General features: G+C 39.0%; 1 protein-coding gene across 1 annotated transcript in view; it reads right to left on the bottom strand.

Moving 5' to 3' along the window:
* LOC122642576 overlaps positions 1-17,671 on the bottom strand; it is a 48,163-nt gene that overhangs the window by 19,500 nt on the left and 10,992 nt on the right. The window contains exons 5-8 of the mRNA XM_043836091.1: positions 10,971-11,063; positions 10,788-10,876; positions 2,473-2,551; positions 574-656 (exon numbers count right to left, since the gene is read on the bottom strand). Coding sequence (XP_043692026.1) covers positions 574-656; positions 2,473-2,551; positions 10,788-10,876; positions 10,971-11,063 — 344 coding nt within the window. The remainder of the gene's footprint in view (positions 1-573; positions 657-2,472; positions 2,552-10,787; positions 10,877-10,970; positions 11,064-17,671) is intronic.

Genomic DNA, 17,671 nt, shown 5'->3' with positions numbered 1-17,671 from the left:
TCAAAACTCTTAGAAAAAACTCATATTCTTTACTCAAATCATCTCTAATTGATGGGGTAAAAATGGGCGTACCCAATGCACAAGGCTCCTGCCACTGCAGGGTCTGGGGAGGGTCATAATGTATGCAGTCTTACCACTGCTTTCGCAGATAGGCTGTTTCCAGGCTCGAACCCGTGACCACTTGGTCCCAATGGAGCAACCTTAACCCATCTCTAATTGATGGGGTAATATACTACAAATATATAAACATTTCTAAAATTCCTAATTCGAATCATAAAAGGACTCCTAGTCACTCTAATACACTCAGTAAAGTAAATAAACTCAAAAAGAACTCTACATAGCTATTAAGTATAATAATCTAACTCAGACACTCAATTACACTACTAATCCTGTGTACTAACATTATCCCAACTTCATGGCCTTATAAATTAGGCCCATAGTTATAAAGTGTTCTGAGGCCCGATTGACCCAATTGGACTATCTTAACTGCATCACAAACGGAAAGTGAACACAAAATGAAGGGCTGAAAATAATTATTAGAGAATATGCTTAAATACAAGAGTAGGAATAAACCTGATGCCATCACAATCACAGTGCACCCAACATTCACAAGCATCACAGCAAACCATCGGGGTTGATTCAGAATCTCTATAAACCTGCAAAAGTAATTTGTCAACTTCTGAGGATATGAAAGAAACTAATATCCAGATCCCAAAAAATTCACACACATACACTTTCCATCTAGTACATAGTTACTGGAGAGAGAAGCAAGGAGGGATATCAACATAGTTGTCATGGCGTTGCCTAGGCGTCCAGGAGGATTTTTTGGGGTCTAGGCAACTGTGGCCTGAGTGGTATCAAACCAGGTTTAGCCCTTATTTATGCCAAATATCATTTAAGTAAATGCTTTTATTTATTTATTTATTATTTTTTTAGATAGGTCCCTAATTCTATGTGGGGGTGGGGAGGTGGGGGAGGGAAGATAAGAATCAGGAGGCTTGAACCCAAGACCTCTTCATAGGGTGGGCTTTTACGCTCCACACTGCTACCAACTGCACTAGGCAGTTCTCAAGTAAATGCTTTTATATTTGTTATTTCATTTACTTAAGATATTATTCATAAATAAACAAAAAAAAACCCTATTTGAATCCAATAAAAATAATTAAAAAATCAAATTCTAAAAGGATAAAAAGTCAACCCACCAGTTCAAGAACAACTGGATTTTCGACAGTATGTGAATTTTTCAACTTTCTAATGTTGGGGTTTTTCTCAAATCTAAAAATTCCATAAATCTTAATATGGTAAAACATTGCTAAAAACAAAAGATAAGTAAAATATTTATATGTTTTGATATTTAAAAAATATATATTTTCATTTAGAGCGCTATTGACAGCATTCACACATACCAAATAAGGTTTGGCCGACACATAACTTCTTCAATATAAATCAGATTTAAGCAATCTTGGATTTGTTGGAAAGTCAGTTTTGTGCTCTACCTAATACAAAAAATCTCATGTAAAAATAAAATCATTTGACCAGTCAAACTTCTTAGAGAACAAGAACATTTCTCTAAATCGAGAGCAGTTTAATTACTTATAGATAAGATCATATTTTCTAAGAACAGTATAAACCAAATGTGAGACTGGGTATACCAGGATAATGACCAATCCCAAGAAAAATATCAACCAAATGCATGTTTTGATTGTTTCAAACTTCCAATAGCTTGCTTCTTCAATTCTGCTGCTTCTAGTTCTATGTTGATTTTTTATGACTTCATGTGGCTTAATATTGGCTTCTTATGACTTGATGTGGCTTAATGTTGATTTTTTATGACTTGGGGTGGCTTAATGTTGATTTTTGATAATATAAGGTATATATTGTAGCATACTAAATAATATTAGAAAAGAGGGGAAATAAAAAATAACACTTGGGCTCCTTGGTCGCCTAAGCTCTTAAGCACCCTCCAGCACCTTGGCTCGCCTTGACAACTATGGACATCAAGAAAATAATGACTAAGAATTAAGTAAAAAACAATGCAACAGCTTCCCCCAACTTGTACCAAATTTCCCTACTACTATGGTCTAACATTCATTTGTAATCCATGACTCTGACTCTGAAATGTGAAATGTTTAATTTTCAGACATAATTATTCAACTATTCTCAAATAGTCTCAAACTCCACCCCTGGGAATTTTATGACATGCCTTCTTGTAGCGAACTTTTATATCATTTATTTAGAAACTGATATTGCCCAAGTTCAAGAACAGCAATGAGTTGGTCATGAAACAACTGTTACATGTTTGAATTTGCTACAGAACTACCAAAATAACTTCTTGTGGACAATCAATCATATTCTACGGACAAAAATGTCCAGTGAGGATTAGAAAATTATCAAGTCATATAGGGGCATAACAAAAGAGAGGGAGAGAGCACAGGAAATAATATGAGGCCGCAGATCCAGAGCAGATGGTACCTTCAAACAAACAGGACAATATTTCCCCTTCACAAACAATCTCCCACAAGCATCACAGCATGTATACCCAAGAAACCACCTGCAGATTTTAAGAGCAAATAGTTAAGTTAACCGTATGTTGACATCCACTTAGTAAAATGACAATAAGCTTTCTGATGCAGAATTAAAGACTTACCAGCGTAGGAAGTCCAAGAAGAACCAAGCCTAATCTGGCCCAGTTCTATTGGATCCACTTCGTTTTTAATTTAAGTTTGTTTGTTTTATTTTGAAGTGTTTTAAGTTAAGTCCCGGTTGAACCGGTGGTCATATCTGACCTAGGAAGACAATGAGGGATACAAACACAATGCTCCTTTACTTACTACTAGTCTGTATACATAGTTGATATCATGGCATCATAAGGCATGTCCACAACGTCAACAACTTAAGAAACAGTTGAACCACCATTAAGACTGTAAAAGACTCCAAATCTAAAGCTATTAAATGTCCTTCTATGAGTTTCTGAAAATGGAGTCTTGAAATCTGAAACTAGCACATTAATTCAATAGGAGCCCTTATTTGAATAATAGAATAAATACTAAGTTGATAGAGGGCGGGACTTGGTGCAACGGTAAGGTTGCTCCATTGTGATCAAGAGGTCATGGTTTCGAGTCTGGAAGCCTCTCTGAGCAAGCAGGGGTAAGGCTGCATACATTATGACCCTCCCGAGACCCCACAGTCGCGAGAGCCTCGTGCACTGGGTAGGCCCAATTTTTTATAAAAATTCTATATTAATCCAAAAGAAGAGATGTATACCAGCAAAATAACCCAAAACAACTCTCAAGAGCCAAGAGTATCAAGTAAAAATATTTACTGAGCACTTCTCCCCCATAAAAAAAAAAATAATGCTTTTTATCATTGAGTTCTTTCTGAACAAGAATCAAATTGAAATACATAATAACAGGATGCTGCACACAGGTTCACCAAAACACAAGGGAAGAGGCAAGATGAGAATGTCTAAGAAAATATCATGAACTTGCTTACCATAGTCTTGTTTTATCATCTGATAAATTACAAAATAATTTTGTTTTTGGGTACTCAAAATAATCTTTATTAAACACTAAACACTGCTTTTGCTTGAAAGAATACATCTTCATATTTGCATAGGGACCAACTTGAGTAGCGGGTTGATAGGTTTGGCCTGGTAAGTAGTTTATTGTATAATCTTTTGCAGGCCAGGCTTTATGGGGTAAATATGTAATCTAAATTGTTTGGCTTAAGAATCATATGTTAGAGACAGAGGGGCCTATAACTACTTGATGTCCAATGGTAAGTAAAACTGAGCAGAAAAAATCAGAATTTTTCTTAATCCATCAGTAAGGGTGAAATAAGCTTTTTGACTCCTTACGAAAAGACTTTGATAGGAGAGATCATAGAGGTGAGGAAGGGTTATGCTCAATGATATCCCAAGGAAAACCAAAACAGCCAAATTTATCAATTTTTGGAATATATAACTGTTAAACCCCATGGTCATATAACTTCAAGGGTAGAACTACAAGCATCATGGCCTGTAGGGGAAGAGGTAACAAAGACAAAGTCCATGTCAGTGTTCTCTTTTATTTTGTTCAAGGGGAAAATATTGCATGTTAAGCTGTTCGGAGGCTGTTTTGGGTGGGGCCAGCTGTTGGTGGTTGATTCAGTAGGGTGGCTGGACCAAGGTTGTTACCATATTCTGTTGTTGCTTTTACTTCTTGATCTTTGGCTCCTCTGAAACCTTCTTTTCCCTTCTCAGTTCCCCCCTCTTTCCTACAAAATGTAACTACATGTATATATACTTATATACATAGGGAAAAAAACTATCTAGACAGGCTCGTGTATATAATTTATCTTCACAGCCAACCAATTTAAGCCATGAAGGGGTTGACCTAATCAGACAGACTGTTGCATGCATAGAGCATCCTTGGATTGTCAGCATGTCAAATTCCATGGCTCATTATCTATTAGATTTTCTCCTTTTTTTTAGACATCAAATCGGTGGAAAGCTGATGTGACATTTCTAAAGTTCATCTCCCAAAGTCCAGCCAAACTTCATCCTATGGCTCACCGTGAATTGACAGCGGTCAAACAATTTGACAGCAAAATTCTACGAGATGGATTTTTCTTTATGGAGGATAACAAAAGTGCACATTGAGATAATTAATTCAGTCGTTGTAGTTGGACTCTATTACAGATTTCTGACCATATTCTCTATAGAGCCCTCTTATCTCTTCCTTCTCCAAGCTCGAGTTATGGAAGAAGGAACAAAGAAGAAGGAATCAGCAACTACTGGTTTTATTACAGGACAGCTCATGATGTTCATATCTATCTATTATGCGCCTCTGCATCTAGCATTCGGTAGAACTCATACAATAACTGTCCTAGTTCTGTTGTATCTTGTATTTCATTTCTTCTGGAACCATCACAAATCTTTTTTGATTATCGATCTACTACCAGAAATTCAATGTGTATTCCTGAATAATCTTATTTTTCAATTATTCAATCATTTCATTGTTACCAAGCATTAGCCAAATTAGTAACATTTATGTGTTTCGATGCAACAACAAGATCTTATTTGTAACAAGTAGTTTTGTTGGTTAGTTAATGGGTTCTATTTTATTCATGAAATGGGTTGGATTGGTATTACTCTGGCTATGCCAAATTCATTTTATCAGATCTAATGTACTTATTCAATCTAAGAATGACCTTGTGTCAGAATTGAGAAATTGTATGGCTCAGATCTTTAGTATTCTCTTATTTATCAGCAGAATGCCATCACCTATTGTCACTAAGAAACCACAAAAACAAATGAAAGGGAGCAAACTGAGGAAGAAACAGATGTAGAAATAGAAAGAACTTCCAAAACGAAGGGGATTAAACAGGAACCAGAGGGATCCACCGAAAAAGACCCTTACACTTCCCTTTGTTTGGAAGAAAAGGAGGGTTAGGACAAAATAGATGAAACGGAAGAGATCCAAGTGAATGGAAATGAAAAAATAAAGGACGAATTCCATTTTCAATTTAAAAAGATGACTCCAAAGATTAGAAACATAGAATTAGACATACACAAATACATTGCAAGTTAATAATAACAGCAATAAGTAAACCAAAAAGAAAAAAAGAAATAAATGTGATTGTTCAATAAGGTCCATGAATACCAATGACCACATGAGAGAGGAGGAATGGCATAGGGAAGTTAGAGAAAGGCTCTAAAAGAACATTACTCAAGGTAGCAAGGACCGAGGAAACATCTACCAACTTATGATATAATGAAACAGTACAATTGTGAAAGCATTCCCATATTATGTTACCAGAGAAGGAAACAAGTCACATAAGATACCCTTTCGAATAAAACTATCAAAACATTTCAATATTTTTTGGGGGAATAGTGAGAGAAAGAAAACATTCTAATATTAGAATTTTAAATTATAAACTATAAACTATATAATTAAATATATATATATATATATATATATATATATATATATATATATATATATATATATATATATATATATATATAATATAGTACAAATTTAACAAAAAATATCGGAAGACTAAAAACTTGAACAAAATATAAGTCTCCTATAGCTCTTGTAAGCAAGGTTTCAATACCAAAATAGTTCCAAACAATGGTAGCTGCATTGAATCCTCATCGCTGCCCCCCAAGTACCATCACATGATGGACAATGAGGGAGATGAAAAGAAGATCCAGGTAAGCCCTAGAAAGAAGTAAAAGTGCACCTGTTAAGGATATAGGTTTTACAAGTGGTGGAGGAAGAACCGCAGAGATGAACACGCCATAGTTCGAGAACTCGCGAGATCTCGACCGAGATCTCTTTTTTTGGGAGGTTGAGTCGAGTTGGCAAACGAGTTCTCAAATTACATTTTCTCAGTCGAGATCTTGGGTGTCGACCTAGATCTCGACCCATCTACTTCTTTAAAAGTCATCTAACTCAACAGAACTCGATATTTCTCGATCAAGTTCTGTCCAAAAGCTATTTTCTTCTCCATTTGAAGGTTGTGACTCATTTTACCTCTGGATTTCAAGTTGTAACCTGCGTGAGCGTCAGTCGTGGCATTCATCTCACCCTCATCATGACTATGGTTATGGCCAGGAGAGCACCGGTTCCGAATATAGTGGTTATGGTCAATTTGGGCAGCCAACACTTGAGTTCGACAATTAAAGCACTGGGTCAGGTTTTAGGCCCATATTCCCAGTCACAAACCAGCCACACCCATACATTCCTCAATATAACAGTAACAGTGGATCTCACGCCTCATGGCAACCGTGTCACACCTCATGGCAATAACTATACCCTAGGATAGGGGACTTGACATATGCTGATGACAACTCTTATATGCTTGCTATGGAGCACTATATGCAACAGTGCAGCAACACTATGTCATGGGAAGACTATGTGGCACTACTGGGGACTGAATACTTGATTCAAACTCAGTTTATGTGATGATAGTTGTAACTTGTAACATTGTTAAACAGTTTGATGTATCACTTTAACATTTCTAATGCTTATTTAAGTTGTTTAGCTATTAATTGAATGTTTTGCTTGCTTTCTATTACTAAATTATGTGCAGAGTAGGGTATTTTAGTACGTCATCGCCTACCAACTTAAGGTCCGAAGTAAAACTCCTATTTGGACTTTGTTTTTGCAAAATCTGATAATGTAATTGTGCTTAAATGGCCTAACATAGGCTGAATACCAAGTTTTAGACCCAAATAGGTCTAAAACCCACCGAGTTGAGGTGTCAAGTTGAAAAAAAAATGCACCAACTCAACCGAGATCTCGGTTTTTTCCAAGGTCGAGTTCCGAGTTTTAGTACCTTGGAACACGCATGGTTCAAGATTTCGGGAAATATCGCCGATATATCAGCATATTTCGGAAATCTCAACACTACCGAGACGAAGTGGCAATACAAAATGAAAAAAGTACAAATTTCGTGATATTTCGGGATATTTTGGGAAATTTCATGATATTTTGGGATTTACATGGCAATTGTGGATGCCTACACTCATGTCTTCTCCGAAACTATACCGTGATCCACGTATGTCCTTCAGACAGAGAGCAATGGACTTCGACTCCAACGAAGCATGAGTGGGGTCGATCCAAGAAGGCATAGCAATTATTACTAAGATTTGTTTGATGACAGTTGTGAGTCTTGTGAGTTGTGACTTCGTGTATTGACTATTGAGTATTGAACTAATGACTTTTATGGAGTTTCTGAGTTATGACTTATGAACTTATGCACTTATGACTTTATGAGTTTAAAGTATAAACTAAAGGCTACATTTGACTTTATTTTTGTTTCATTACTTTGTTTAAATTTGTTATTATGTCTTTTAGTACTTATACAATGTGTATTTAACTATTTATACATTAGGGTCTGACCGTATACTGTCAATCAAGGGTGCAAACCCAAAACACCACTTTGAGTTCACTTTTTTGCAATATAAAGGTTTAAATGTGTTTATTTAGCTTAAATAAGGGTGTACATGAAGTATCAGACCTTAATATGGCCAAAAACCCACCGAGATGGACTGCCGAAATATGGCAGAAAAAATACCATATTTCGGCAAAATTTCAGTAAATTTCAGATATTTCGGAAATCTCGACCTGCCCGAAATGGCGAGATGAGACGAGATCTTGAACCTTGGGAACACGCATGTCCATCAGGCCAATATGAGTTGACTCATAGAAGGAACAAGAAACCTAAAAACTGACCCCATTTCAAGGCTGACAGCGAGATCAAGTTTAATAACAGTTATACTGAGGTTGCAGCTGAATTTATTAAACAATTTAAAACCCATGATAAACCCAGACATATGACTGTTAATTTTCTTAAGATCATCTACCAAGAAGGTGATGCAGATAAGTCACCTAAAGGGCTTATTTTATTGGAAATAAGCCTTGGGATGGGTTATATATGTGTTGGGCCTTTGAACCCATGTGTTTTCATTGTAATGGGCCATTTTAATGGGCCTAAAATATGGGTAGAGGGTAGGCATAAGGGATTAGGCTTTGTGAGCAAGCTATTTAAGTTTTCCTATTAGTATTCTGATTCCTTTTTCAACTGTATTTTGTAATTAGAAACAGGATTTGATTTTCCTGGTTAGATTAGGATTCTTATTTCGTTTTCTACATATAGCATGTAAGAGCCAAGGCTCATGGACGATTTATGATGAATAAAGTTTGAAGTTTTCTTCAAAGGATGATGTGTGATTCAGTAGGGGGTGAGATATCCTTGGAGGATAGTGTTATTATGTACCTTGTTGGTGGGAAGCCATAGTTATCCGTCTGTTTCTTCTTATTCTTTGTTTTTTCTTCCTCAAGTAACTGTTGCTTCATCTGATTCGATTCCAGCCTGCTGTAATCTATTTATCTGTAATTGCATAGGATTATCACCACATTAAGCATTGGAAAGGTGTTTAGTTCCGAGAGCGATTGACGGCTTTCAGAGCAGGAGAGGGAAAGCAATATGATCGACCGGCTACAGGAGTTGCAGAGGCTATCGAACTTTCTGTGATCACTATACGGTGATTGTGAAATTGGGATCTTGAGGGGGTAAAGGCGCCTTAGAACTCTCTTCAACTGGAAGGAAGGGGTGGGGATATCTACTAAATACGCTTTCTCCTATAATGAGTATATTGACTAATGTTTTATCATCTTTTATTTAGTGATTACAAACTGTTCATGCTGAGAATCAACTCACAGCAAGAACCATCTCAGTTTGACCTGTCAGATGCCCTGTTTTTTAGCCTCTTTTGCTGAAAACGAGATTCTCTGTAGTGAGGAATCTGTCCATCAGATTCCCCCCCTTCTTTTAGGGCATTCAAGGCCTCCCTAAGACAGTCCTTCGACCAAGGTTAATTTTTTATCTGATTTTAATTTAAGTTCTCCTGATTTCTGTACTAAATTTTCTAAATTAGTTTTGATCCTACCATCTGACTTTTATAATACCTTGGGGGATTGGATTAGATTGCTGAAATAGAGAATCAACACAAGTTTCATTCAATTCTGTTGGTTGGATTGGATTTAATTTCAGTTTCATTGTTTCTAGGATCTCCGCCCGTGAGATCATTGTTTCCTAAATTACTCCCAAACCGCTCATCAGATCATGCTCATCTTTTGAAAGGTTCTTATCCTTCCTATTAACTATTATTTCCTAGAGTTTGGTGTAATTCTGAGAGGTTTGAGTTTTCACTACTTTTCAGTCAATTTCTGAGTTTCTATCTGAGTGACTGAGTGGGGTTTTGAGTTGGGATCCTATCAGGGAGGGTTTTAGAGTTCTTTCTACCTACCCATCATCAGAAGGTCTTGGAATATAGGAACAGAGGGTAACATCTAGGAGTTTCAGAAATAAATAAAATTTTAGAAGAAAAAAAGAATATTATCAAACCTAAGACAGAAATCTTTGAACTAACATGTACACCAGAAACACAGTCCAAAATTTCGCTAATTTCGACATGGCCGAGACGAAACAGAAGGCAAATCACAGAATCGGCACAATTTCGGTCGAAATTTCGACCTTGTGTTGTATCGTTTTGGCAAAACGACTTTGAGACTTTATAAAAGAGACTGTTTTGCGCGTTCCGTTCGAAATTGCGAGTCTCGACTGTTTTGCCTGCGAGGAGGAGAAAAATTATGTATTTGCAGACAGCATTGTATTATTGGGACTTCGGTGTCAACGTTACATATACTATGTACTATTTCAGAAATAATTTAATTAATATTATGTTTCTTCAATCATGGTGCATACTTTACTTGTTTTACTTGCCTTTTCTATCTTGTAGTACTTAAACAACGTCTAGAATAGGCAATATTACACAAGGTATACAAATATACAATAGGGTTCAGCGCATACTGACATACTGTCAACCAAAGGTGCAAATCAAAACCACCATTTTGTGTGACTTTTCCTGCAATATGAAGGTTTACCTATGTTTAAATAGGCTAAAATAAGGTTTCCCTAAATTATCGGAGCTTAATACGGCCATTTGCCCCTGAAATGGCCAACCAAAACAGTCTGGCAAAAAATGCATTATTTCAGCAAAATTTCGCTCATTTCGGTGTGTTTCGGTCATTTCAGTCTGACCAAAATGTGAATTTTCAAACTATGACCAGAAACCAAGATATTATACTTTGTGGGGCCTCAAGATCAAATTCATACAGGTAATGATACCATATCAACATGATAAAGATGGTTTAGGATTCACACAACCTGAGGTAACTAAATGAAACTAAGCCATATCCAAAGGCGTTCCTTTAGAGTTGAACAAGTAATACCTTGTACTTAGCCCACTTCCAGAAACATTGGACCCGCAGCTGTGACACCTAGTATGCTTTGGGCAGAGATAAGGTCCAGCACTGACATTCTGCAGAATCAGAAACAAAAAAAAGGAGAAATTGGCTCATCTGTATCATTCTGAGCAACTATGGAAGCCCAGTAAAACCTGATGAACATCCCACCTTGTGTGGAGGCTGCTGACAATAGCAATGGTAAGCACCATCACACCTCTTACAAAACATGAATTTATTTGGATCTCCGGTTCTTCTACATACCTGGTGGGAAGAAAAGGAACATAATGAGGACATCCGAATTTTAGTGCCTTAGTTATTGTTCATGTCAAGGGTGATATGCAAAAGAGTAAAATTGCATATCACGCTAATGTGAGTTTGCTGCCAACAAGGAAGAAGCAACACTACTCATGAGTCATGATGAGACCAAGAAGCAGGTAACCAGGACATAACAGCCAAAATAAGTAAAATTGATCCATCATCACACCAAGAGTAGTTTGGAAGGTGCGTTATAACATAATGAATTATTAAAACTATTAATCAATGAGAGTACTTCAAATCATATTTTTTAAAAATCAATAAAACCAAAATTTTGCCAGGCACTCTCTCAGACCTACATTTATGAATTTAACTGCAAAAACTTACACTACTTGGAACACTTGTGAGATCAACTCATAAAAAGACAGTGCACATCCGAAATACTAATTAAAAAAAGGACGATGGTAAGAACCTTAAATGCACACTTCTCGAGCTTTCTTGGCAATCAAAACCATGACTAAAAATCATAGTTCAAAAACTCGTCGAGATCTCAAAAAATCTCGGAGATCTCGACCTGGTCAAGACTAAAATGCCTAAGAAATATCAAACCTGCATTGTTTCGATCGAGTTTTCCTAGATCTCAATTAGGGTGTCTATGACATATGTATTGTTCACTCTGATGCAGTTATGCGTAGGAATTAGGATTTATTTTAGTCAATGTTGTAATATGGGTTCAAGCGTAGAATAATCATAAGGGTATTTCTGTCGTTGTACTCATTCCAGAATGTTCTTCTCTTTATTATAAATAAAAATGGCTGTAGTCACTCTGACTCGAGCCAGTATTAACAGAATTCTACATGGCATCAGAGCCAAAAATATTCCGGGGATTTGGTGATGCAGGTCCAAGCATGCGAAAGAAGAAGAAAAGCCCTTAACTAGGCCTGTTTCGTTGGAGCCTTCTAATTTCCATAATTAGTTTTTAAATGTTTTAGTTAATAGGGTTAAAATAGTCTTTTGTTCCCCTCCACGATTTTAGAGGGATGACTTATTTGTTTATTTGTTTGTTTAAGCTTGTACTCCCAGTTAGAGTATGAGTCTGCTGTGTTTTTATTAAGATTCAGGTTAAGAGTCATTACTCCTAATCTGACTAGGATTGCTTCTAGGATTTAGAACTGGAATTCCCAGTTCAAATCTGATTATGTGTAAGGCCTTTTGGCCCCTAATTTTTAGTATAAATATATCTATCGTGGGCAGGCTCCCCCACTAATTTTTGCATAAAAAAACTCTTGTTTCAATCTGAAACTGCTGCCTGCGTGCTGCCTCTGCTCCTCTGCGAGCTTGCATCCTTGTGGACTCAAGGTGGTGAAGGGTGGGTGGACTCCTGCGACTCCTTGCACTGTGAAGGTCAGGAGGCTCTATCAATCTTCAAGCTGCTGCCTTATTTCTGCATTACAGTAAGTTAACCTGCTGCCCTTTGTTTTCCTTTATACAAACCTGATCTATTTCCCTTCTCCCATCACATTCGACCTCCATTAAACCTGCAACTTAATTCTGCCCCCTACAGCAGAATTTGAAAACCTATACAAACCCTAACTTCTTTATATCATTAGGATCCCTTAAACCTGCATATTAAAACCCCATAAGCCCCTTTCCTAAAATCTGCCCCTAAACCCTAGATCTCACAAACAGTCCATTTTCATAAGGCATCCTACCCGAAAGGCCGAAACCCTAGATTTCCAACCTCAACCAAATTCGATCCAACTTATACCATTAGACTCATAAAAACCTGCACTTCAATACCCAAACAAACCCTAGTTCGAAACCCTAACCCTAACCCTAGTTTGTGACCTAATTACCTAAAACTGTCCATTCGGCCAGCCCTACTACATAACCTTGTTCCCCTGGTTCCTAGTGGGCTTTGTCCTACCTAGGCTACATTAAATTGGTATCAGAGCCATGGAAGAACATGGTGATCCTGTTGTTGATCCACCACTACCATCCCCACCTGATCCAATGGCTGCATTCATGACTATGCTGCAGATGATTTCAACAAACTAGCAAGCTCTTGGTAATTGAATGACAGCAACAGAACAAAGGCAAACTGTGCCTCTTGTAAACAATCCTCTATATGTAGAGGAGGACAAATTCCCAGTTCATTCTGAAGTACATGGAACTCTGGGAAGGGATGAAGATCATCGAGGTCATCCCAGAAGTCACAAGGACCACAGAGATCATTCTAGACATGACAGAGATCACAGGGATCGACGTAGGTATGACAGAGATGACTACAGAGAAGACAGGGACAGAACTACTGAAGCACCTCGAAGACCTAACTTTGAGGAATACTTGAAGTCCTACTTCACTGGAGATGAAGCTACTAACAGGAGGTTGGATACACAAAAGGTCAAACTAGAGCTGAAAGAGTATGATGGACATGGTGATCCACAAAAATTCTATGATTGGCTTGCTGCCCTAGATGACTATTTTGACTGGTATGACTTGCCTGAAGACCGAAAGATGAGATTGGCAAGTACCAAATTAATTGGCTCTGCTCGAGAATGGTAGCGAAAGACAGAGAGAGATTTGGAGCGCGTAGGTGATGCACCTACCAACTGGGAACATATGAAGTATGATCTGAAAGAGAAATACTTGCCTAGATACTACAAAGCTCAAATGCAAGACCAATTCAACTCCCTTTGGCAAGGGAATATGACTGTATCCGAGTACATGCAGAAGTTCGACTCTCTTTCATCCCGTACTGATACCATAGAGAGTGCTACTCAGATGTTATCTCGATTTCAGTTGGGATTAAGATCTGATATTACTAGAGCTATTGGTGTTGTAGATGTCCTGGACATCAAGGACTGCTTTGAGAAAGCATTGAAGGCTGAAGACCTATTGAACACCACTAGAAGGTTTGGCTCCACTGCTGTCGACACCAAGAAATCTTTTCCAGCCTCCAAACCAACTAATGGTTACAATAGAAGTAATAATGTCACTAATGGTTCTACACGGACAGCCACCTACACTGGTAGGTCTTCTCGTGTGGACAAGGGTAAAGCCCCAATGACCACAAGTGATTCCAACACTTGCTATCGCTGCAATGAAAAGGGACATTATGCTAAGGACTGCCCAGTAAAACAGAGACAGATTCATGTAGCTGAAAAGGAAGAAGAAGACCCTGATGATTTTGATGAACAGGGTGTTTATGCATTACCCCCTAATGATGATGATGATGGGGCTGCTTATTTTGATGACCTTGGTGAAGACTTTGAAGATACCCGAGGTGTACACGTAGTAGCACGTATATTGAGTGTTGAATCTAAGAGTAAAGATTGGCGACGTAGTTGCATCTTCTATACTCGCTTGCGGACAGGTGAACGCACTGCCAAGATAATTGTTGATAGTGGCAGCTGTGTTAATGTTGTTTCTGAAGACCTTGTGAAGAAGGCAAGTCTGAAGTTTGAAAAGCATCCAATGCCATACCAAGTCTCCTTATTGAATGGGAATAAGCTTGATGTGAACAAAAGATGTTACATTCCCTTACAGGCCCCCAAGTATTCAGAGGAAATTTGGTGTGATATCATTCCGATGAGAATGACTGATGTGTTACTAGGAAGACCATGGCTGTATGACAATGATGTTGCCCTCCTAGGAAGAAAAAACTTGTTTGTGTTTCAACATAAGGGAGAGGAGATCAAGTGGTACCCCCTTAATGGCCTGAAGAATCACGTCAACGCCGGGTCCTCGTACCAACCAGAAGGGGACAGAATCTGGAAGTAAGTTGTTGGCTGTTCCACAGAGAGAGTTCGAACAAACCAGCCATGATACAGGCTTGGTTCTTGCTGTGGTGACTCATGAGGTTGCTGCCCAACCTGAAGTGAAGTTTACACAACCTATCAAAGACTTATTGCAGGATTTTTCAGATGTAGTGCCAAAAGAACTTCCCAACGAGTTACCCCCACTGAGAGACATTCAACATGCCATCAACTTAGTACCCGGTGCTATGTTACCAAATCTGCCCGCCTACAGAATGAGTCCCTCTGAGCATGAAGAGCTTACTAAACAAGTTGGACAGCTTCTCAAGAAGGGGTTTATTGATGAGAGCATAAGCCCTTGTGCTGTTCCAGCCTTGTTGACACCAAAGAAGGATGGTTCGTGGCGCATGTGTGTGGACAGCAAAACTATCAACAAGATTACCATCAAGTATAGGTTCCCAATCCCTAGGCTTGATGACATGCTAGACATGCTGTCTGGTTCAAAGATTTTTTCCAAAATCAATCTTCGAAGTGGATACCATCAGATTCGCATCCGGCCTGGAGATGAATGGAAGACAGCCTTCAAGACCAAAGATGGATTGTTCGAGTGGAAGGTCATGCCCTTTGGCCTAACAAATGCACCTAGCTCGTTCATGAGAGTCATGACACAGGTACTTCGTCCTTTCATCGGTAAGTTTCTCGTTGTTTATTTTGATGATATTTTGGTGTACAGTAAGCACCCAGATGAACAAAAAGACCACCTGAAACAAGTTCTAAGAGTGCTCCGGCAAGAGAAGCTGTTTATAAATTTAAAGAAGTGCTCCTTCATGCTGCCCATGGTTATTTTCCTTAGTTTTATAATTTCTTCAAAGGGTGTTGAAGCTGATCCGGACAAGGTCCGAAGCATTGTTGAATGGCCTACTCCGAAGACATTTATTGAAGTGCGAAGCTTCTACGGTTTGGCTTCTTTTTACAGGCGATTCATTCGCAATTTCAGTGCCATCATGGCACCCATAACCGAATGCACCAAACAGAACAAGGGTCCATTCGCATGGACAACAGCAGCTCAAAAGGCCTTTCAAGTGATTAAGAAGAAGATGACTGAAGCTCCAGTGCTACGCCTGCCCAACTTTGACCATATTTTCGAAGTTGCTATCGATGCTTCCCATGTTGGTCTAGGCGGAGTTCTTATGCAGAATGGACATCCTATTGCATTCTACAGTGAGAAACTCAATGATGGCAAGACTCGGTACTCTACTTATGATATAGAGCTTTATGCCGTTGTTCAAGTCTTGCGGCATTGGAGACACTACCTTATTGGCAAAGAATTCGTCCTGTACACTGATCATGAGGCACTCAAGCACCTCCATTCACAGAAGTCCATTAGCACCAGGCATGCTAAATGGGTTGCATATTTACAGGATTTCAACTTTGCCCACAAATACAAGTCAGGAAAGGAAAATACAGTGGCTGATGCACTAAGTAGAAAAGTCCTGACCTTGAGCACTTTTTCAGCCCATGCACTTAGCATCGAGCAGATTAGAGATGAGTATGCTAGTGACAAGGACTTTCAAGTCCTATATGCTGAATTGAAGCAGGGTGGACAGCACCCTAAATATTCATTACATGATGGTTACCTATTCTTAGGAACTCGGCTTTGTATTCCCGACTCATCCTTACGGAACCACATTATCAGGGAGTTACATGGAGGAGGTCTAAGAGGACACTTCGGGAAGGATAAAACCATCTCGCAGGTGACTGATCGGTACTATTGGCCTCACTTGGCCAAGTATGTAGAGCATGTTATCCGAAGGTGTCGAGTTTGCCAGCTAGCTAAAGGTACCAAACAAAATACGGGCCTCTATTCACCACTGCCGATCCCTCACCAGCCCTGGGTTGATCTCAGTATGGATTTTGTACTTGGTCTACCTCCTACCAAAGAAAGATTTGACTCCATCATGGTGGTCAGAGGGCTCACTTCATTCCTTGTCGAAGAACACTTGATGCTTCCCATATTGCCAAACTGTTCTTCAGGGAGATTGTTCGCATCCATGGGTTACCCAGTACCATCGTATCCGACCGTGACGTGAAGTTTATGAGTTACTTCTGGAAGACTCTATGGCTGAAGACAAACACCAAGCTGTTGTTTTCTACCGCATTCCATTCCCAAACTGACGGGCAAACAGAAGTAGTTAATAGGAGCCTTGGTAATTTGCTGCGGTGTTTGGTCCAAGATTATGAGAGGACGTCGCCCTCTATCCTTGACATTGCTGAGTTTGCATACAACAGCTCCACGAACAGGACCACCGGTCGTACTCCTTTCGAGATTCTCCTTGGGGTACAATCTCGCCGTCCGATTGATCTCATTCCCTTACCCCCTCAAGCTCGGGTAAGTGTTGAAGCCGATGAATTCCTCCGCCATATCACCGAAGTGCACGCAAATGTTCAACGCAAGATTGCACTCAGCACTGATCACTACAAGTCCACTGCCGACAAACATCGCCGGTTCGTAGAGTTCAAGCCGGGAGACATGGTAATGGTACGGGTGAATCCAGAGAGACACCAACCAGGTGTCAACAGTAAGCTACATCCAAAGAAGATGGGTCCATACAAGGTGCTGAAACGTATTGGACCTAATGCTTGTGTTCTGGAGTTGTCTGATGATATGGGCATAAGCAATGTTTTCAACGTGGCTGATCTATACTTGTATACGGGGCATCATTCAGATGATGGCGATTCAGAGCACATGTTGCGACTACCCCAACTGAAGCCACCTACGGAAGATGTGATTGAAGAGGTTCTGGATGATATGCACAAGATGACTCGTCAAGGCGCCGGTTACCACTCCTTTCTTGT

This window comes from Telopea speciosissima, chromosome 10 (genome assembly GCF_018873765.1).
Source record: "Telopea speciosissima isolate NSW1024214 ecotype Mountain lineage chromosome 10, Tspe_v1, whole genome shotgun sequence".
NCBI lineage: Eukaryota > Viridiplantae > Streptophyta > Magnoliopsida > Proteales > Proteaceae > Telopea > Telopea speciosissima.
Note: the sequence above shows the minus strand (reverse complement) of the source record. Positions and strands in the feature narration are given on the sequence as shown.